Source organism: Tursiops truncatus, chromosome 2 (genome assembly GCF_011762595.2).
Source record: "Tursiops truncatus isolate mTurTru1 chromosome 2, mTurTru1.mat.Y, whole genome shotgun sequence".
Taxonomy (NCBI): Eukaryota; Metazoa; Chordata; class Mammalia; order Artiodactyla; family Delphinidae; genus Tursiops; species Tursiops truncatus.
In genome coordinates, this window is record NC_047035.1 from 23,310,727 (window position 1) to 23,334,327 (window position 23,601).

The 23,601-nt window shown below is 36.8% G+C and overlaps 1 protein-coding gene across 27 annotated transcripts in view; it reads right to left on the bottom strand.

Moving 5' to 3' along the window:
• Positions 1-23,601, bottom strand: part of NRXN3 (neurexin 3) — a 1,624,030-nt gene that overhangs the window by 29,398 nt on the left and 1,571,031 nt on the right. For 17 of the 27 annotated variants that reach the window (XM_019920055.3, XM_019920046.3, XM_019919960.3 and 14 more), the window contains one exon: positions 19,152-19,230. In XM_019920055.3, the coding sequence (XP_019775614.2) occupies positions 19,152-19,230 (79 nt within the window). Of the gene's footprint in view, positions 1-19,142; positions 19,231-23,601 lie in introns of all 27 variants that reach the window. The other 10 variants (XM_019920041.3, XM_019920014.3, XM_019919994.3 and 7 more) reach the window with 1 other exon arrangement.

Sequence of the window (23,601 nt, forward strand, 5' to 3'; positions counted from 1 at the left end):
TAATATGTCAAGAAAATGCTTCAAAAATTCCTGAGCATGACAACTAAATGCAGTATGTGATCCTGAATTGGATTTTGGACTGGAAAAAAAGTAATTTTAAATCCCATTATGCACACTGGTGAAATCTGAATATGTACTCTTGGTGCGATTTTGTATCAGGGTTACATTTCTTGATTTTGATAACAGTACTCTGATTTGTTTTTCCTTGTTCTTAGGAAATACATGCTGAATGATTCAGGGTAAAGGAAATTATTTCTGCAACTTACTCTCAAATGGTTCAGGGGGAAATCTATATGTATCTATCTAAATATATCTATCTATATGTATCTATCTAAAACATAAAATATATGATGTTTTACACACACTCTCAAATGGCTCAGATATATGTGTGTACATGTACATAGACACATATAAATATTTTTATATACATTCACATACGAGAGAGAGAATGATAAGCAAATGTGGCAAATGTTAACAATTGGTGAATCTGAGTAAGGGCATAAGGGAGTTTTATGTACTATCCTTATACCTTTTCTCTAACTTAGAAATTATTTGAAAATCAGAAGTTAAAAAAAAACTCTGAGGAAGTAAATATATGCATATTTGTGCAATTTTATGTACATATGATGCATAATCACAATCTAATTAATACACACACGTATGAAGACTTTGGTCAGATTTCCAGTGCGATAAGTGCTGCAGGATCTATAACTCCAATATGAAGTTGATTTTACATCAAAAGAACCATCCATAAAAGTTACTGATCGATGCTTTACTGCAAGTGTATAAAGATAATATATATATATATATATATATATATATATATATGTATGTATGTTTAAAAACCTGGGTTGTCAGTATTTATGATCATGTTTTCCAGAGCCAGCATGATAGAAAAAAAGAAAAAATCAGTCCTAGACTATTCCTATATAACATCTAATCTATCCATCAAGTAGGTCAGTTTGGGGTAAAATAGCAAAGAGACACACTTGTGGATATGCTGAGCTCTAGAAAAGATAGTTTTCTTGTGTTTATTTAATGAGTAAAATGAAAGTGAAGCACTTTTCAAATTTCTCAGTTCCATCTATTGAGTAAGCATTGTGCCCCATGGGGCGGGGGCGGGGGGTGAAGGGAAGGAGGTACTGAAGATTGTTCTTTGAGCATCATTAAAAAATGAAGACTTTCTCAGTGGCTAAGATCTCATCTGGTCCAACGTGGTGACTAAGGCTCCTTGAGGCACTACTGAAAGTTTCTGAGATGAAAATAGAACCATGGTGAAGGAAGTGGAGGAAAAAGTCAACGTGAATGGCAGCTGATAAGGTGAACATCTGTTTATCAAGTTCAATAATACAAATCAGCGTTTGTGCAATGCCTGACCCAGAGAGAAGCAGAAAGTAATTTGGAAATTGGAATGACTGTAAAAATACAATAAAGAATTATTTCACCAATCTGTGAAATGGCATTTGGCAGTGGCTCCAGAACAAAACAGTTCAGTAAACAAATGAAGTCATGACAAGGCAAGGTCATAAGGCAGCCTCTGAATGTGGCCAGTGAAGAGTGACATCAGATTTTTTAATGGCTACAGATACAAATGTTTGCCCCTTAGCAGCACTGCCTGACTTTTTTCGAAACATGGCTTATAAAATCAGTGATAATTTAAGCACATTATCAATTTCCCATTTCGATCTTCTGGACTACAGGTAGATGCTATTAAAAAGGAACATTCTTAGAAGTATAAAGCACAGTTTTAAAAAATCAATTATATGCAAATTTAAAAATATTTTCCATGGGATGATAGTCACAATTTTAACTATTTGATGGGCAGCTTCTGATAAATTCACTCACTAACAAAGCCACGAGAGTGAAAGACTTTGTCCCAGAAAACAAAACAGAAATCAGAAAGTGTTGGGAAGCTCTCTCATCTCTTAAATATGTATGGAAATCACTGCTAGTGCTGATATTTAAAAGTGGCTGCTTTTATCTTTAAACAACCCTGTTGTTTGAATAGACATGCTCCAGGCATCACATTTGGACCATTTGTTTTACCAGCTGTTTCTAAAAATATGTTCATGATGTAGACCTTTTCTGCCTATCGCCAAAATTGCTTTTGTTCAGGGCTTTTTCCCCCTTTCACAAGGGAAAGGGTAAAGACATGGAAAACAACATCTGCTGAAAGATCTCACAGCTTCAGGGAAGGACTACAGTCATAAGCTTTGAATGAAAAAAAAAAAAAAAAGAACTACCAAAAAACTCCAGTAAGCTACATGACTGAAGAGACTGCTACATTCTTTTGGATTAAAGGTAATCAAATATTTTAATTTGTTCATACGATCCTTATAGCGGCAGTGACAGATGTTCCCTACATGGAAGAGGGTCTCAATTAATCTACAGCTGGCTTAATTTTCTGGCCATCCTATCAAGGGAGAGGGAAGAAGAGGGAGGTGTAGAGAGAGGAATGCAAAGTTTTTAATTACTTCTCTGCAACTGCATTCTTTCATCTATTTATTACATCTAACAAGCATATGTACAGATGAGGAGAGGTCAGGCAGTGAGGATGTACGTGACACCTAAAAGTTGGGTTAAAGAACCAATCATATTCCCAAGTGTCTGTTGAAGACCACTTCACAACCCATCTGTGTTCCTGGTTTCCAAGCACAGATTTTATACTTTCTGGTAGTGGGTCATTTGCAGGATACCTCGTGCCTCCTGCTGCTGTATGACCACCTGGTGTGTCCACGGACCATTTGTCAGTTGATGAACAGGACTGACCCTAGGAAATTGGTGCACGCTCAGCTATCCAGAGTCCTACGTATCATCATCATCATTATCTCTGAATTCCTCTAGCAGCTTTCCTTGCAGGGCTTAAATCATGGACTTAATTCAAACTCATGGGAAAGACAGGATTCATGACTTTTTTCAAATACGGGTCTGGCAGAGTTCCTATAACTAAATATTCACAAGGGTTCCCTTGTTGGCCTCTTAATATTCTTTTACATTAAAATATATATAGAGAGAGATTTTCTTTTTAATTACAAATGTAATACATACTCAACATAGAAATTTTGGAGTATGAATAACAAAATAAAAATCACCCACTGACCACTACCTGACGATAATCACTGTTAAGTCTGTTACTGATAATATAATCCTTATACCAGATGCAAAACACCAACTCCTGATTTCTCAATAAACTTGATGTGCCTTTTTATTAGGCTAAATTAAATATAATACTTTCAATATTTAGATAATAAATTTCATGAAGCAAGAGGTTATTGGTATAGATTGCCCAAGAGACTGAAACGGTGGGAGGAAAGGAGAACTAAGGAGACAAATTCAGTAGCTGCCTTTAGTATAGGTCACATCCTTCCTTTTATCTGGGGACTAAGGTTTTGACCTCCTCTTGACACAAATAAGGATCATGTTATCTCAACTATAGGCTCATTCAGCTCTTCAAAACAGTCCTCTCTACTTTGCAATAAGGCTAAACTGAGAAAACATTCTAGGTTTAGATTGGAGTCCTTAGAAATTTCCATTTTTCCATAAGTTGTTTTGTTTACAAACTGATTGTGTCCTTCCAGTAACATGTATTCTAGAATTTTTTTGAAATCTCCCATTCTATTTTGTGCCTTTAATCTATTTTTACTGAAATTCAAAAACTCTCTTATACTTAATATCTAAGTGACCTATGCCTGGAATAATAACTTCCTGGGGTCTCAGTGAAATAAACAGCTTGGTCTTAAAATCATTTAGTTCATAAAAAAATTTTAGACTTAGAAAGGCTTTCAGTTTTCAAAATTTACTAAATCTAGCTGTGGCAACATAGATAACACTCTAAATCTCTTTAAAGGTTTCTGGTTTCCGGAGGCTGGTTTATTTGTTTTCAGAGACAAGTAAAACATAAAAGAAAAATCTATGGGGAATGACTAACATCCAGTTGCCAACTTTTAATCAGTTAAAGATGCTACAAACAGTAACAAAACACTATTTTCATAGAAGACGTTGATTTTAACCATCAAGAACCACCCCCCCCCCCAAACACAAGATATAATCTCAGAATATACGGCAGTTCTGTAAATTTAACTTTGTGGAAACTCACTATATTGTCCTTACTTTTCTCATTTCACCATGGATCAGTGAAGGTTTTGGCATAGCTTGACACTAGTTTTGCTTTTGAGCTTGGGAATCACTGCTCTCATTTGTCTAACAATCTGTCCTCCATGTTGCAAGGTGATATCACTGACCATGCATCTCTAGAGCATACATTTGTTGAGTGTGTACCACGAGCTACTTAAACGAATTGCTTCACCATGTGTCCATGATCTCTTAGTTGGTCACCTAGTGACCAATAGAGAGTTGTAGATTTGACCGCTAAATGGGTCAATAAATATACTGTCTTGTGTGGCAACAATGTCCAGTGGAAAGAAGATGACCAATTTCCACACATTTCCTCTGAATTCTCTGTTGAATGCTATCTCAGTTTAAAATAAAAAGCTCTGGACTCTTTAAAAAAAACCTTGATACACAGTATCAGTAAAACAGCATGGATTATGGATTTAGGACACTCGGGATTTAATTCCAACCCTAATGGAAACTAATTCAGTGACCTTGAACAAATCAATTTACCTATGTAGGTTTTACTTTTGTCACCTAAAACAAAATCATTACAATGAACTCGAAAGTTCTTCAAGCATATACTCTTAAGAGTTATGTAAACTTTAAGATTATAATTTAAAATAATTCTAAAAAGGTCTTTAGCTTTACGGGAGCTTAAAAGAGGAATTGCTATGTTTAATTCGATACTCAAGGTCACCAAGAGGTATCTTAACCAGAAATCTTACTAAGAGCACATTCTTCAAACTTGATGAAGCGGTTAGATCTAAAGGAATTTAAAAAAAAGTCTTAAAAAAATAAACTTAAAAACACTGTGTGTCTAGGGAACTCTACACAGTACTCTGCAATGGCTTATATGGGAAAAGAATCTAAAAAAAGAGTGGATATATGTATACGTATAACTGATTCACTTTGCTTGTACATCTGAAGTTAACATAACATTGTAAATCAACTATACTCCAATGAAAATTGAAAAAAACCCACACTATGCATCTCTCATTGTTGAAACTTGCTTGACTTTCATAGGGTTTGTTTTATTTTAATGTTTTAAAAATATTTAATTTGAATGCTATTAAACGAGGGCGTGTTCTCCCTGGTTGATGAGTTCTCGCTATTGCAGATGTGTCATCTGTTGTGTCACCTGTGTCATCCTTGTCTATTTCATCTCATCACGTTACACGGCTGGCCCCTGGGGACTGAGTTTGCCCATTTGCTTTTATAGGGAAAGCTAGCAATAACTAAATGTAAATAAAGAAATAAACAAACAAACAAACAAGCAAATAAGCAAGGGAATAAACCAACCAACCACATAGGAAAATACCAGGCTATTGCAAGCATAAAGAAGTTGGAGACTTTACTGCATTTTGCTATGTCCCTATCAGGTCAACAACAGTGCTTAATTTACCCTTGTTTTACTCTTGTTTTCTATTATCCCTTTGATCTCAGAAGCTTTTAAAACACTAATTCTAAATTATGTTGTTTTAAAAGTCAACCCGTGTACCTCCTGCCCCCAAAGTCCATCCTAATGGCGCCGTCTTTCTTCCTTTCCTGCATCATCTCTGCATTTCTTTTTTTGCTTTCTTTTTGAGTCATAGCTCAGAACCTCACAACGCCAGGCACAATACCACAACAAGGGGCCTTGCTAATGGAGAAAGCTCATAATGTCATTACTTAGCATTCTGGCTCCCAAAAGTTAATGTTATGCTCCCTCTGGGGTTGGGATACATTAGGATCTGGTTTCATAGTTTACTTGATGTTGTTCTTATACGAGTCTTTTGTATTTCTTTTCCGCAGATTTCTAATGTTAAAGATGCTAAAGGGACTAAGCATTAATTTATGGAGTCAAATCCTAAAGTAACAGACGCCACTTCCGCAGTAACACTAAATGTGGCCTTGTACCTGTATTTTCATAGCCTGCTCCTGTCTAATCTGTTGCCAGGTGGTAGAACACATTCTTCTCCTCAGGATATTGGATGCTGCATCCTGCACCCTACTGAATAATCCTTTGCCTCCGACATTCAGAGGACTAAGATATAAATAAATGCTTTTGCCTGCAGTGCAGGAAGGAGTCCTATATATTGTGCCCCTTCAATTCTGTTCTCCTCATTCACTGCCTGTGTCACCAAGAATGTTTTTCTCACTTTCCCCACAAAACTTATAAAGCTACAAATCAAAAAGTACAGGGAAAGAGGAGGTTCTCAGCAGGTTGCAAATATCATATCTCAGTCATTTAGACATTTGTCAGCTCAATAACCCACAGCCAAGGTTTGGGGAAGAATTACTGGGATGTGACACAGTATGTGGGCTGGAGTTCAAAGAAACGACTGCCGAAGAGGTCTGAAAGCAGGGAGGATGCAGCCCACACCCCAGCGGAGGCACAGAGTACAAAAGACAGACGTGCAAAAGGAAGGGTGAAAAATCAAGCGCTTACAAAAAAGGCAGTGTACATGCTGTGGGTAGGGGACCCTGGTTTTGTACGTTTGCTTTTTATCAAGTTTCATATATGAGATAATGTGCATATTCAAAACAATGGTGAGAAATGAGCTTCCAATGTCCTTCCACATCCTATGTGGTCTCACGTGCTTAGTGGGGAACTCAACAAATGTTTATTAAGATTGACTATAAAATGGGCAAGAAGGATTCATCTTTTAAAAAAAGAAAATGACCACAAATTCCTAACCTATCAGATCTCTCTAGATCAGGGGTCAGTAGACCGAAATCCAGCTCGATGCCTGCTTTTTAAAATCAAGTTATATGGAATCACAGCCATAATCATTCATTTATGTATTGTCTATGGCCGCCTTTGTGTTACGACAACAGAGCTGAGTAGTTATGACAGGGATTGTGAGACGCCCAAAGTCTAAAATGTTTACTCTCTGGCTCTTTATTGGCTTTTGCTCTGAGTGATTAGTCAGAAAAATCGGAATACTTAGCAATATAATATTGCCATGATCTTTTAGTAAAACGGGGGCATCTGCTTCAAAGCTAAGATGAAAGAAGAATTCGACAACAGAGGGTCCTCAAGCATTTTCAACTCTACAGACTTCCCAGTTTAGGCTTCCGGATTGGTCAGGATGGATATAATTTGTAATGAGACCCTCAGATGCTTAAGCAAGCTATACTTTCCTTGGAAAGATTCTAATAAAAGCAAGCCCAGCTTTAAAAAGGTACTTTCTATTTCATTGGGAATTTTAGTCCTTAATAAATCCTTTAAGATTCTTTTCTTGCATAGAAAATTCAAGGGCCCAGAAAAGGTTTGGGGTTTTGTTTTGATTTTTCCTTTTTTATAGTTTGAGACATATAATGCAAGGGAGTGAGAAAAATGAAAGAGAAGATAAACACATGAGCAGGAATTTAAGAAATGTCAAGAGTACACAGATATCAGAAAGGGACTAAGGTAAGAAATGCATCCTCTCAGGTACACATTCACTTCTTTTGTTGCTGCCTATTAGCTGTAACATCTAAAACACTGTGTTCAAAGAACAGAATTATCTCAGAAATGAAGAAAATTCAGCATCTCACCAGAGCTCTCACTACGAGCCTCTATTCTTAGAATCCTAACATCAGTTAAAGGTGGCTGTTACCTGATCATATGTTCTAAACAGGTCTGCTGATGAGCAGTGAGCTAGAAGTCCCCAGTGCACAATTACACAGGTGACATCAAGAGGGACTAACCTCACGTAAGTGATGGTTTTCATCCTGAATACTGGAACCATTCCACCTTGCAGGAAGCCACAGTAAGTTGTTTAAATCACAGCTTTTTGGATAAATCATAGCTAAACAATGTCATAACCCCTATCAACCAAGGTTTTCAAAGCCTTTCAGATACACAGTAATGAATCCATCTAACAAGTATTTCCCAATCATTTAATATACTCACTACACAAACCTTCTTTCATTATTATCAAAGAGGCAGGTAGCTATTTATATACATGGGTCAATGGAGAATACTATATAATGAGACTGTATAACATGGTGATTCCTGTGTGGGCTCAGGGCCCCACTGTCTTGTGTTTAAATCCCATTTCTCCTACTTCCTTGCTGTGTGACCTTGGGACCATCTTTTGGCTCCTCTGTGCCTCAGTTTACTCATCTTTAAAATGGAGATGATGATAAAGCCCCTCAGGGGATTGTTAGGAGGATTAAGGGAGTTAACAATGTAACGTATTTAGAACTATACCTGCATATAGTAAATGCTCAATGAATATTTACTGAATGAAGGAACAAAGATGTTGCAGTGGAAAACTTACAGATGAAGGCCTAGAAATCACTTCAAGGGGCTTTATTCAATATTATGTGTGCTGTCACTGAAAGTGGACCATAGGGGCAGCTAAAGCTGACATTAAATCAAAGTAAAATATTGTACCATCAGCAACTCAGTCAGAGACTGTATCTTGTCAAAGTAGAAGGGCAAGATCCGCACTTTCCTTTTTAATTCCCAGATTTCTCAAACTCTTTCACAAAGCAATGATTAAGTATCTAACAGTAAAATTATTTTTTTAAGTTGCAGTCATTTTCTGCAATACAATGGTTCTCATGCTGTTTTAAGTATTAATGTACTAGTTTTATGGGAAAATGTGGAAGTAAAGGGCACTGACATATTTCACTGTGAAGTTGGTTAATTAACGTGCATCAAGTAAATGAACTAAATAAAGTCCATTATGTTTTAAAAGTTACAAAAACATAACAACTGAGTAATGGAATCATGTTGAATATTATAATTATGTGCTAAGAAATGTAGCTATTATAGTCTTTCCAAAGCTCGAGAAACAAAATTTGGAAACCTAAGAAATATCCTGTTCATCTTCATGTTACTAAGGGAGGAATTTTTGGCGACTCTATTTTGGGGAAACAAAATTAGTGAAAGTTCCACAAATGAGCATGTCATAGTTCTAAAACGCAGTGCTCTGATAAGTGTTTAAGCCCAATCCTCTGTGCACACTGCAGTAGAAATAAGAGTTACCTATTTTCAAACAGATTTGGGTTTGAACCTTACCTCTGCCACTATGTGCAGGCATGTGACCTTGGAAAAGCAAACTTTCTGAGTCCTGATTTTCTCAATTGTAAGATGGCCACAATAGTTTCTACATCATAATAAGTGAAAATGAGTTTTAAATAAAATACCATGTTTGAATGCACCCGGCACAGTGTAGCACCTTGGCCAGTGACATGCCAGAGGCAGCTCATGATAGCTGACTGCTACATTTTCAGGAATTTTCCAAGTTGGTTGTTAAACACAGCCATTATCAAAGATATATATATATACATACATATATATATATATATATATATACACACACACACACACATATATATACACACACACACACATATGAATACAATCTATTAAAAACAAAGGTAATAAAAGCTTAAAACTCAAGTCCATTGATATCCATGGTATCTGTATGGTGAAAAAAGTGTATAATCGTGTGCTCATGAGCATTACTTCCCAATTCGGAGTTTAATATTGTCATATCTGTGGCTTCAAATCAGCCACAGAGGGAATATTTTATACTATAGAAACTGTCACACACTACAGATTAAGGCTATGTGTGTCTATGTGTGTGCTCGTTCTTATCATTTATCAGCAAGCTACTATACCTGACTCATCAGGAATACCCCCTCCCTCCTCCAGCTTTCCCTCCCTCCTCCCTTATCTGCCCTCTCTCTCTTTCTCCTTCACTCTCTCCCTTCCTTCCTTCATTATAAAGTTCTTAGTCCATAGACACAAATTTCCTCTTCCTGTGCTCTTCCCCTGTACCCTTAAGAAGAGCAAAGAGCTACACTGACATGACTGAAACATCTCATCGTAAAACCATCTGCCTTGAAACGCTTTCTCTTCCCCAGGTTAAACATTTGCACTTTTTAATCTTAAGCTCCTATTTCAAAAATCAATCTATCAATTCATTTCAGACCTATTTTATACTCTCTTGTTCAACCTTTATGGATAAGGAGGTTGAATTTGTTACAGAAATTCATTTTCATACTATAAGTATCAAACAAACCAAATCACTCCAAGTTATGCGGCCAATTTCCTGGGTAATCACAGTATAATCCAGCATCTGAATAATTAACTGGGCACTGTCTTCCACCTTTCTCTCAAGAAATTCAGACTCAATTCTCAGAACTAAAGTTATTGTGTATGTCTTATTCTTTGAAAAGAGAAAAAAAAAAAAGAATTTAGGTCTAAGTCAAAGTGTTGGCTCTCTAATGCTTCCATGAATTAAAAAATAAAATATGTATCATTTGACTCAGAAAGATCAAAAGATAATCTTACCTTGAAATATGCATGAGGTAGAACCAGTGAGTTAAAAAGCTTTTTTTTTTTTTCCTTTCCCTTGCCAAACCCATTTATATTTTAGGTTAAAATACATAAACAAATAAATTTTATAATAAAACACATTCGTATTTCCACAAATTCCTCTCCAATTCAGGAACAGACACTGCTCTATACAGCAGAAACGATGACACTCCTCACTAATGTCTTCTGAAAAAATTTTCTGTTGATCTGTTCCTGAAGAAAACATCTAACTAGAAGATTGATAATCTATGGGAAAACTCCTTGGAAATTAGCTCTTACATGAAATCCCTTTAGCGGTAAGCCCATTTAATCAAGCCAAAGAAATCAACAAGGGTTTCTTATTGTTGCTGGGGAGCCTGTTTAGCTATTATCATTAGTAATTTTCCACAGTAAGTTTTGCCTCCTTAGCCAGGTAAGAAGTGCAACTTATGACCTCCAGATGCAAACCAGTTATCAGCCTTACAATTCGACTGAAAATTTGTTTTGCTTCTTTGTGAAGTTCCCTAAGGGTAAGGTTCAAAAGAGAAACGATAGGGGAGTGAGAAATAAAGGGAGAGGATTTCAAACCACAGATTACAAACAGAGAACAGAATCACAGAACGACACCAAGACAGTGGACTCCGAGACGAGATGGCAAGACAGATGTGCCAGCTGAAACCCATGCTTGACTGCTGTACCAAGGAAAGCAAGCACAAGGACAAAACCACACAGAGATGCTGCGAGGGCAGCTCTTGGGGCTGCCGTGATCCCGTGGAAATAATAATCAAGATGAGAGCCCATGAAATTATAACTACAAAAGAAAGTTATCCCCACAACGCATACACGGGACTGGCTGGGTTAGCCCGGATGTATCACTTGGATGAAACACGAGATGGTGTTATTATAGCCCATGCACTGGTGATGGAGGCCATGGTTAGTTGATTAGCTAGAAAACTCTCACTGCATGCCACACAATGATCCTGAGCTCGTCCAGAAATAAAAGATACAACAAATAGTCTATATCTGCAATAAAATTCTTTTTATGCCATCTGAAATTTGTGGAGAGGGATGTGTTTCTCTGTTCTTTCTGCATGTTTTCCTTTTATTACTATTATTTTTTTTCTGGCTCATTCGTCCTTTTTTTTCAATGAAATGCATTGTCATAAAGGGGAGAGTGAAGACAAGTGGCCTGTGCAGATATAAGGAAAAATAAAAAGGGGAAAGGAGAAAATTTAAATAAAAAATATATAGGAGGAAGAAGAGGAAAACAAAGTACTTCATTCATTTGTACACAACTTTCTTGGATTTTGTTGGTGTTTGTTTTGTTTTGAGCATAAATACTGGAGGGATATGCTGAAGGGGGAGAAATTTGAGATTAGGATGGCAAGAAAAGATTTTGTTGCCTTGGTTGATTTGTATATCTATATATCTCTCAGTATTTAAAAAATAATGACTCAAAAAAGTATAGCAATGAGTTAAAAATAGCCATAATGACCAAAACACTAAATACGAATCAAAACAAAATAAACTGAACCACCAAAAATTCATGCGGCACAAGATGAGGTAAAACAACAGAAAACGTTTTTCAAATATATACAAAGTATATATCTATTTATATATATACACAGGAATGTGTGTATATGGATAGATATATCTGTATAATTTTTTCTCTCTACCCCTCCCAAGGATAACTGAGTTATGGAATCATCATTATAATTAGGATAAAGAAAAAAACAAAACCTAAAGAAAAGTTAACATGCTTTTCCACCAAGTTAAAACAGTATCATGCATGTCTATGTTGGCTGATGTAAGAATGATGGCATGAATTTCTGTGTAAACACATGGCTGATGGCAGGGGCTGTTGTTAATCTCTGTTTACATTATTCTAATATCATTTATACTGTGTCTATATATATATGGAACAATAGGCTCTATATATTTAGTATACACACATACATAAATATATATATATACACACAGTATATATATTGGGGCTCATGGGAGAAAAAATACAGAACAAAAAGAATAAAAGAAAACACATAAAAGCCTCTCTTTTAAAACCCAATCCCTCTTTATTTATTAATTTTTCTCAGGTGCGGGGACTTGCTTAATGATTTCATTAAGCTCACTCCTTAACAATTACTTGCACTGGCATTTGAAATCAGGAAGTTCTCATAGCATTTGAAATCAGGAAGTCTGGCTGGAAATTCTCCCTTCAACACGCCCATCCTTATTAACCTATTACCTAAGAAGCCCTGGCCCTAGGCCATACTGTATATGTGCAGTACTAATTTTTCAACCATAACGAATCAGAAATTCTGTGCCCCCAAACTAAGATATAGAAGAATGCTCCCTGGGGTTAATTGATTCTGCCACTGGGCGGCATCGTCTGTGGTTTCTCATGCCTGTCCTTGGATGGGGTATGCTAATTGCTGAATTAGAGACCTCTCCTTCCAGTTGAGTTCTGATAATATTCTAGGCATTTCCATTCATTGTCTACATTGTTTCTTCCCTTCTTATCCCTCCTTTCCTTTTATTCCCCTTATTTTTGTATCTGTCTTCCCTAATGGACTATGAACTCCTAGAAGGAGTCTCATCTTGTTTTTAATTTCCTAGAACCTACTCCAGTGTTTATAGATAGTAGTCACTAAAAACTGTTGCATAAATAAGTGATTTATTAAACTTTCAACTGGAAGTGTATATAGTTACACACTGATCTTATTGATTCCCTCTCCTTCGCAACATCACCAAAAAATCTTGGGTAATGGAGATGAATAGAATTTTTTTCATTTTTACCACTTTTGTTATTAGAGTCGTTGTTCTGGTTATAAAATCTATGATAATGATCAACCCACATTTTATGCACACCATGCCTGCACTATCAATGGCCTAATAGCCAATTAGCTGATTTTCCTATACTTATATTTCTATCCTTATTCTAATTTTTCAAAGCATTTTATCATTAGGGATTTAAAGGCCACATATGTGCTCCAGTCACTTAAAAATTAGCTTGGGCTGGGGTGGAGGTGGGTTATAAAAAAGTGAAGTAACTTATCACTGAGTGGGTTAATGAATGAAGAGAGAAACTATACCATTAAATTAGGAACATTATAACCCATGAATGTACTCTATTAATTTATAAATCAATGAAGGAAATTCAACACTTGGTAGGATTTAGCCTAGACCTAAATATGTGAATAACTGTTTGCTTTGTGTACACTGAACGTGTATTAGAGCTCAAATGTAAAAATTACTCATGTCCACAGCCAATAATGATTAATTAAATTAATGAAATTTACATCTACTTACATCCTTCTTTCCGAAGCTAAAACATTTCTCAGATTACTTCTATTATACCTTTATTCAAAGTGTTTTTAGGTGGACCCTAACATTCAAGGTGAATTCTGGACACTGTGACTCAGACATTCCTATGGCATTTCATTTAGGCATTTACTATTAAACTATGCACTGAACAGTTACTTGACTGATGATTATTTAAACATGATTCTATTTACCAATCGTGAGTTTCCATATGGAAAAATCTTTCTAAAATTAAATAAAAATCTATTTATTTGTAATGAAAATATACAAGTTGCTAACTTCAAGTTTGCTGGAGACACAAATGACAAAATGCATTTCTATAAACTCTTAAGATTACCAACATCATATTTAAGGTCGATAATCAGCACACTTATTATTTTTCATCTATGGATTCTGAAAAATAAAGCTCTCTTTCTTCTTATCCTTTATTAGAAAATTATTATTGTCTTAACACTTCAGCTGCGTCCTCCGCAATGTTCCAGCAAATAAAAACTCTAAGGATTTGCTGGGCTTTTAACAATTCAGTGCCAGATTTTCATATTATAAATACTTGACTGAGGCATCTCAAACTGATAAAGACTAAGAACCCAGTTCTACCTGGAGAACATAAACAGGGATAAGCTCTTGGTGTTTTGCCAAATTGAAGTTTCACCGTAACGGGTCGGGTATTATGTTAGTGTGAGGAACAAAGTAGCAATAACACCAAATGCAAATGTGAGGACTGTAGATTTGAGAAGTAAAAATACATCTGAGAACCGCTCTGGGAATAGTAATTATTTTGCGATCTCAGATTACTGCCATCAGTTTAAACATCTCCCTCAGTCCAACCATTATAAATTGTTTAGCACAGTCCTATTGATAGATGGATGTGTTTCATCTTTACTTCCTTTTACTGTCTGCCCTCTGGTGCAAGTGCTGTCCCTTGAGATTCGATCAAGGACACTTAACAAAAGTGGAGGCAAAAAACCCCGGCTAATGGACACCCAGAAAAATGTATCCCTAGATAATGGCTGGATGAATCAATATAGTTGTTAATTACTGCCATGCCCATTTCTCAGGTGCAAAAGGCATTTTTTTTCACTTTTCTCCTCTGCTCTGTGAACCCTGCCCCCACGATTTTTAGAATCTTAAGACCATAGACCACATAAAATTCAGACAATTGATAATTTTTAAATATACAGAAGCGAATCTGACAATACATTAGTTTTGATGTTTTTTTTTTTCCGAAGGATGGAGACCCTGGGCATAGGAGTTGGGGGGAGGGAGAGAGAAGGAATGAAAAGTGAATTTAAACGCTTTATCTGTATTTCAGAATCCATTCCCACATTTTAGATCATGAAGGTAAACTTACTAAAGACCTTAATTTTTATTTGGCTCCCACAATCTCATGAGAGAATCTCATTTCCTAGTGGTTATTTGAATCCTCTCCAGCTTGTCTATTTGTTGTTGTTGATTACAAAGAGGTAAGAAGGACAATGAAATATGCATTTACTGCACAATTTAACATCAATAGAAGTGTAGTTGGGAAGAAAAGGGTTTATATGCCAAGACATAAGTCTAAAATACCAAATAGACACCTCCTTCTTTGGTAGGGGACACAATCAATGTTTACAAATTAGGGAAGTTAAAATCCTGACCCTCAACTTTATGTACGTGAACAGTTATTCAAATATTCTTCTGAATATATTTATTTGATACAGATGGATTCATTATGACTTTATAGTTCACAATTTCAATTCTGAGTTCTCAAAGCAAATGTCCAGAAAATGCAACTCACTACAAAACGATCTAGTTCCCAGCAAAAGAAGGGACAGGGTAAGGTAGAGAATTATTTTTGCTAAAGAAACATGGATTTTGTTAGGGTGATACTTACTTGTATGAAATCATATATTTTAAAATAATTCACCAGGTTTTATTTAGCTGTTTAAAGGGAGATGAACTGAGAGGTATGAAAAATCTCCAATTTTAATTTAAGATTATGAGGTATTTTAAGAGTCATACAAATTCAGTCAACAAATACTAATTGAGCTTTCACTCTGTGCCTTGCTCTCATGATTTAGGCTTTTTAAAAAAATCTCATTTACATATGTTCCAGCAAAAATATACAGAGAAAACTTGAAATCCATTGGATGTAAAAAGTTTCTGAACTATCATCAACCACACTCTAAAAAAATTTAGGTTGTCCTTAAAGAACTAAGCTACACAACTAAGCTACACCAAACCAGGGTGATCCCTAAATGCCAAAGTGGGTTGTGAGTATAAAAGTCATTTGCTTACATCTGACTCAAAACCAGCAGCTTTGAAACCCAAAGAAATATCATTTCATTTAAAATTTGATGCCCACATGAACACAAAAGTTGTTGAATATAACATATACTAAAGTTATGAAAAGTTTATACAAATTTATGAAAAGCAAGAGCTTCTAGTGGACCTAAATTAATCAGGAAAGAACCTGTAGAAGTTAAATACCTTACTACTGAGACAGCCTAGAAAATCATAAATTTGGTAACAAAGTAAGAGAAGATAAGGTAATTGCAAGTAAGACAGAACAAGCTTAGCCGAATTTAGTGTATTTCCAGCAAACATCAGGCCTGGAAAAGAGTAAAATTTTAGAAACTGAGGTAGTGAATTAGAATGTTTAAACTTAGAATTTTAATCTCAATATTCACATAGAATCTCAGGATTAACAGTTTATGTCAAAGTTGTGTAAATGTCACCATTGTCCACTGCTGCATGGGCCACGGAAGACCTCTCTTTAGGCAGTGTGAAACTTAACCCCAGAAACAACTGATTCGATGGTTCTGATTTTTAATCTGTAATATTTCTGCAAAATCTTAAGGCTACAGACATATTTCTCATACAAGGCAAAAAAGGACTTGACAGCTCTAAGCATGTAATCTTCATCAGTACTAATCAGGTTCCCTGGGCAAAACCTCTGCATCAATAGGTATATCTATCTCCTTCCTACATTAAATATGCCTCCAACATATTTCCCTGTGCATCTGAATCACTTATCAGGAATACTTTATGGAGTAAATTTAGAAAGAAGAAATGCTCATTCTTCAAATGTGATGAGTTAAATAATCCCAGGCAGAGGGGATCAATATCAGCCTCTTGGAGCTACGTGTTGGCTCCTTCGGAGTGGGCATCCTGTCACTTGCTTTATTTATATATTCCCTCCCATGCTCCCTTGCAGAACACAACAGATTGTTTTAAAAACTGTTGTTATTCCCCCACCCGCCCCATGTAATTATATCACTCAAGAGATGCTGGCATTGAATTTCTGTTCTCTGCTTTTGAATCAGATGAAGCACCTGTGCAGTCACTGAAAAGCAAATGGACTCGGTCTGGGGCTTTTCAAGTTTGGGCCTGTTTATGTTCAATACCAAATGGTAACATACCCACAACCTGGGGAGCCATAGACCTTGTGAATCAGAGATCTAGAAAAGCCCTCTGTCTTCTTATGGAGGTTGCTATGGAGATGACGGTGTGTAGGAGGGGGAGGTAGTAGGGGAAGACAGTGGTGATAATTGAGAATGATCAAGCCTAGATTTTTATAAGACTTAATATCCAGAGATTTGATAAACATTGTTACATATATACAGATATCACTGCTATGAAAGCAAGAAAACCAGAGAAAGGATACACAGAGAATCCAAATTGAAATCTAGGTATCTTAAATTATTGACCACAAAATCAGTGAATTTAACCTGCATCTTGGAGATCATGCCCTATTCATATCTGAATCCTTAATATGTAGCACATACCTAACATACACAACTGACCCTCAAAAAATATTTGTTGAACTGAATTCTGTTGGAGAGGTAAGTTAGATAGTAAAGTTCCATATTCTATTTTCCAACGGCTCATTTGTGCAAACTATTAGAAAAGGAAGGATTCGAATCTAGAGATACACTGTATCCTGCCTGAGGGCTCAGAAATATTTATTAAATGAATGAATAAATCAATTATTTAATTAACGAAAATTTGTTGCCCACGTTCTGGTATAGATTAGACATACCTTCCCTTTAGAGTTAAAACCTCACTTAGAACACTGAGATTATGACCCAATAATCTGAAAAAAATCTGACCAGCCAGGTCAAAGTTACTTTCCTCCCACACAGCTGAGCGTCCAAAGGAACAGATCACACTCCAGAATGGAAAGGCCCTGCAAATTATTGACATGTCCCTATGTAATGCTAAGAACAGGAACCCACAGAACTTCCTGGATCCAAAGCCATTTGCAAGATACCAAGCAGTCAGGCTTCCACAAAATCGGAAAATTGTAAATAATTTTAGGGTAACAAATGGAAGATTTTCACTTTTGTTATACTCATTTTTTTAATGAATCTTAAATTTCTCTAGAATTAACAAAGGAAATGTTTAATGGCTCTCCTTTATTTTTAAAGAAAAGGAAAAAAAAATTAAAGCAACCCAAAGAATCAACTAGAAAATTCTATTTATTTCTCTTAGCCTTTACAGAAATAAGATTCTAACCCAACTCCAGCTTTTAACTCTATTAAACATACACAGAAATTCGATGATATCTGTTCTCTATTTTATATATATATATACATATATATAAATATTTAACTTATAGCAAGTCTCAAAACAGACGACTTGGGAAAGTTGATAGGAAATAATCAGGGACTGCAGTTGCCTGCTGGACATTATATCATATATAGCTCACTATAAAGAAAGACCATAAAACATCAAAATGTATCTGGGTGCAAATGGGGAACACACTGAAGCTTCTAATTGCCAAAGTACTCTCAACTTCAGCACAGTAGATACATTTCGAAGCATCTCAGCCGTTGACATGGCATGGTTCTGTCCTAATTTTGTGTTTACTATGTTATATTGCTGCACAAATTCTCTAAACACACAATGAACAAAATTAGTATAAATATAATACCATGCTAACTGCTGTTGAAATCCCATGGAAAAAAATTATTTTTGGTTGTTTGATTTTGGTTTTTGTTTCGTTTGCCACTTAGAGTCAGAACAGTTCATGAGGTTTACATGATCTTTATGGCCCCACTTTGGCTTTATGTTTTTTTGACGTCAATCCAATATAGAAGTCTTCGTGTCCCACCCCCTGTCAATTTCGTAGCTGCCACTGGCTGCTATACACTTGCTGCTTTGGCGGTTAATCTGGGTGTCTGATTGCTCCAAGTTATGTCTTATGGACTTTTCTTTAGCTAGTCAAGGAAGTGACTTTAAATTTCCCTGGGATCTTATGGCTCCTTCCATGGGATTTGATGCTTTCGATTGATATTTATATATGTATTTATATACATATATAGATACAGGAAATACACACATTAACACACTATAATATATATATATATATAAAACACATGTATATTCACATATACGTATGTATTGTTTTTTGCAAATGAAAAAATAAAGCAAGCAAAACAAGACTGACCTAACCTACCTGTACTCGGCTCACATTCAACGAAGTCTTCGTCATCGCTTGAACATTCAGCAGATGAAACAAGGTCATCTGACGTTGGCTGCACATGTCAAAGAAAACATAATGAGGTAGGGGGAAGAGAGAGGAGAGAGAGAGAGATAAGGAAACCAATGAGCAAAAGCATCAAAGACTTATCACTGTGTCCTGCCTCCATCAACATTGCTGTCTCTCTCCTCTAAAGAGAGTATGCTGTAGGGTAGAGAATGTTAACTGCTGTGTAGCTTTGAATGGCTCTGGGTCCAGACAACCTGTGTGGGTCTATGTAAAGCTGAGTGTCCCAAGGTGGCCTGAGGAGGCTGAAGGCTATCCTATCCCTGTAGATCACATTGTGCAGCCTGACTCTATCCTGACTTTAATTTCAATTTTGAGAATCAGAAGGGCAGGAGAAGGGCTATTGCAAATGGTGGCAATACAAGGGAGCAAGCCAGCACAGAAGAACTACACTGCAGCTTGGAGAGGGTTTCAATACATATGGTGTGCAGTCTCAAGTGTATGATTTGGTGGTCGTGAATCTATAGGCTGGCATAATTAATGAACACTGTGGAATGCAGTCTGTTCGGGAATAGCATAATGGCTTCTCTCACTATTAGCGATTCTTCACGTAATTGCTGCAGTTAGTTGAATTAGTAACGTTGACCAGCAGACAGACACTACAAGACAGCCTCTGGACACAGGTAAGGCTGTTTCTGAAGACAGCAGAAAAAATTTTGATTGCAGCAAAAGTAATTCAATTTGAGACAATTTTTTTTTTCTATTGAATCCTGCAGAAATTCCCCAATGCCAGGGAATCTGCTGCTGCAAGAAATATAGCGGACTGTGGGTGTGGGCAGTAAGAAGGCCCCTTGCTACACAGTAGACGAGAAAAGTACTTTCTGTACCTGGTACATTCTACACGCACAATAAATACTCTTTCAATCATTCCCTCAATTATTAAGCTACAGATCTTATCTAAAAACCAAACTTTTGTCCTACTCTGTGCATAAGAGTACTCAATATATAGCAGTTGTTCAACAAATGCTCATTGATTTCTCCTTCCTGATGTTAATAATATTAACTGACTTGCCGGTCTTAATATTCCCAAAGCATTGAAGCCTGAATCCATATTCAAGAGAAAAAGCAATTACAAGTCAGATGCTGTGCTAGACATGTATATATGCTTATTAGTTGTAGTTATTACTAATTAATTAGACACAATTCTCACAATGATCCTTTGGGACAGGGATAATTATTACACTTTTAAAGGGAACTGAAGTTCAGAGAGGTTAAGCAAGTTGCTAAAGGACCCACAGCTAGTAAAAAACATAGTGAAGATTTGAATAGATACATCTTAGTCAAAGTGTGCATCTGTAGCTCCCATAGGCTTCTTTATACCCTTCCTTACACGATGTTATGGACTGAACTGTGCCCCCTCCCAAATTCATATGTTGAAGTTCTAACCCCCTGGTACCTCAGAATGTGACTGGTATGTGGAGATGGGGTCTTTGAAGAGGTAATGAAGTTAAAATGAGGTCATTTGGGTACGTAAATCCAACATGACTGTTGTCCTTACAAAAAAGATGAGATTATCACACACACACACACACACACACACACACACATACACACATAGGGAAGGCCATGTGAAGGCACAGGGAGAAGACAGCCATCTACAAGCCAGGGGGAGAGGCCTCGGAAGAAACCAACACCCCTGACATCTTGACCTCGGAATTTTAGCTTCTAGAACTGTGAGAAAATAAATTTCTGTTGTTTAAGCCACCCTGTCTATGGTACTTTGTTATGGCAGCCCTAGCAAATGAGTACACATGACAACCCATATGCTTAGTGTTTCCAGACAACATCCTTCTTGAAACAGACATAGTAGGCACAGAATTGCTGGACACAGCAAAGAACAGTAGAAAAACCACATTAGGTAATGGATTTTGCTTAATTAACAGTGGCAGAGAGGTGCCTTAAACCACGTAATTGATCTTTATTCAATACCTGTCAGGGAGATACTTCTACCTCTGCTTCTCCTTAAAGTCAATAGAAAAAGATTTTTCAAACATACTATTTTTATTGTCAACTAGACACTACTGAAATGTGCATTTCATTTCCACAACTGATGCTAGCAGCTGTATCCTGGAGCACCATTATTCGTGTTAGAGAGATCATGAGCTCACTCTCTTGGAGTTTCCTGCTACGATGGGGCCCAATACGGGTCCGCTTCCGCTCATTAAGGGAAGGGAGGTGATAAGAGAATAAATATTAACTGTGTAAATGCAGAAGCAATTAGAAGAGGCAAACACCGTTTTGGGAAGGGCCACGATTATTGTTTGATTGTTCTAAAGCATGCATTTTCTATGGGGATGATATCCACCCATGCCCCTCCCCCAGCCAGCAATAATTGTTTTGGGCAAAAGGGGGAGGATCTTAGATATGAAAATGGCTTATAATCAGCCGAGAGCCGCAGTACTAGAATGAATATACAGTATATCTGGTACTAAAATTTTATGGAGAAGGACAATTAGGAAAAGGTCTAAAAGTCTTCTTAGAGGCTGGTAATGAAAAAGAGGTTGAGAATACATTTCTAAAATGTAATCAATCGAAAATTAAGTGTCAGTGACTTGATTATAAGGATCTTACAGAATGGCCCATATAGGACTTAACTAGCTTTGATCCCTAGAAAACTGGTGAGTTAATGAAAATCTAGTGAGCTTGTCTCAAGAACTGAAGGCCAGGCAATGAAGTTTAAAAAGGTCACTGAGCAAATGTATAAAAACAATGTATAACTCCAATAGAAACCAAAATAGGCATTAACATATTAGTGGAATCTTTAACTTAATACCAAAAAGTATCTTAATTTTTAAGAGAATTAAGATTTTACTTAATCCTTAGAATTATCTTAATTTTTATTGGCTAAAGAAACAAGATAAGGTTTTTGTTTGTTTGTTTTTGTTTTCGGTTTTTTGTCTTTTTTAAGATAAGTACTAGGCTCTGTGGTGGAAAGGATATTTCCTATTTTCCCCTCAGCTTCCCCCGCCTCCTCCAATACCTCACAGGTTCTCACTTCTGTGGTTTGAGTGACACTGTCCCCAGCCCCACTCCCCTCCCCCATAACCACCTCCACTTCTGTCCCCAAAATGAGCCCCTAATCCCCCTGGCAGGCCCCAAACATATGCTCACCCATGTTCTCACTCCTGTGCCTCACTTCCCAGAGATTTTTTTCTTAATATGAGTATGGATGAGAACAAGTTTCCTCCCAGGCAACGGAAACACATTTTGCCAGTAGCTCCTATAAATGGTGACTAGACTCAAAGAAGATGAGATGACAGACAGTCTAGAGAGTGTGATTAAGATTGGGCTCTAGACAGCGCAGCTATGAATCCCAGCTCCTAAACGTACAGTCTGTGACCTGGGGAAGCCAGTTACTTCCCCTCTCCGGGCCTCAATTATTTTCATCTGTAAATTGGGATAAACAGAGTGATTTGTTATCGACTGAGCATGTGATTTAAGTGTACTGTTAAAAGTGAAGCTCTGTTCTTGGCATATGGTACATGCTCATTAAATATGAGCTAAAACTAGCTAACTAATTCAATCAATCAATCAATCAATAACAGGAACGTCGAGCCTGGGAGCCACTCCTAATTTAAATAGATGGGCTATCTGCCTATGCACTCTACCTTTAATGATTTATCCCGCATTAGAACTGCTCTTCATTGCTGATAATTCCTTACCTCCATTTAATGGTACAAACACCATTTCTAGTTGGATCTGCCATGAAGAGAGCTAAAGAAAAATATACTCATGAAGATGCCAAGAGAGCTTAAAATGCCATTGGAAGATCTGTTTCCAGTGGCTGTGGATCCAAACATTGTGTGTGGTCTTCTGTGAATTCAGCCCCTTCCTTTCTGTCCCTCAGACTTCACCATCACCATTTACAGATTCAGCCAATGAAACTCCCAAAGCAATTACAAACATCTCAATCCTCTCCTGGCCCAACATGGTAAACAACGTTTATCTGGAGAACCTGGCATCTAACACAGCCACGCCTGCCACAAAACACTGTGTAGCTTCAGAAATGCTTTCTCTGCCAGGAGCAGGAAGCTTTGATTTGCAAAGGGCTCAGGATTCAGATCACTATTTTTAGGGATTTTTAAAAAATGATTTCTGTCCTGGCCACCTAAACACAACAACAAAAATTACAAACCAAGGTTTTTGGATATACACTTAGGATCATATCCTAAAGTAATGATTATTTGATCCAAAATTACTCTCAGAAAACCCGAGGCTTTCTTTTAGTAGCTTTTTAATTTTTCTTGTCTGTGCCCTTCCCCAATTACAAGCAAATGCAGGGTCTGACTCTGACCCTTGGAAGAAAAGGCACACTTCCCTGATTATTGGTTCCCATGACTAGTGGAGTATGCTTCACTAC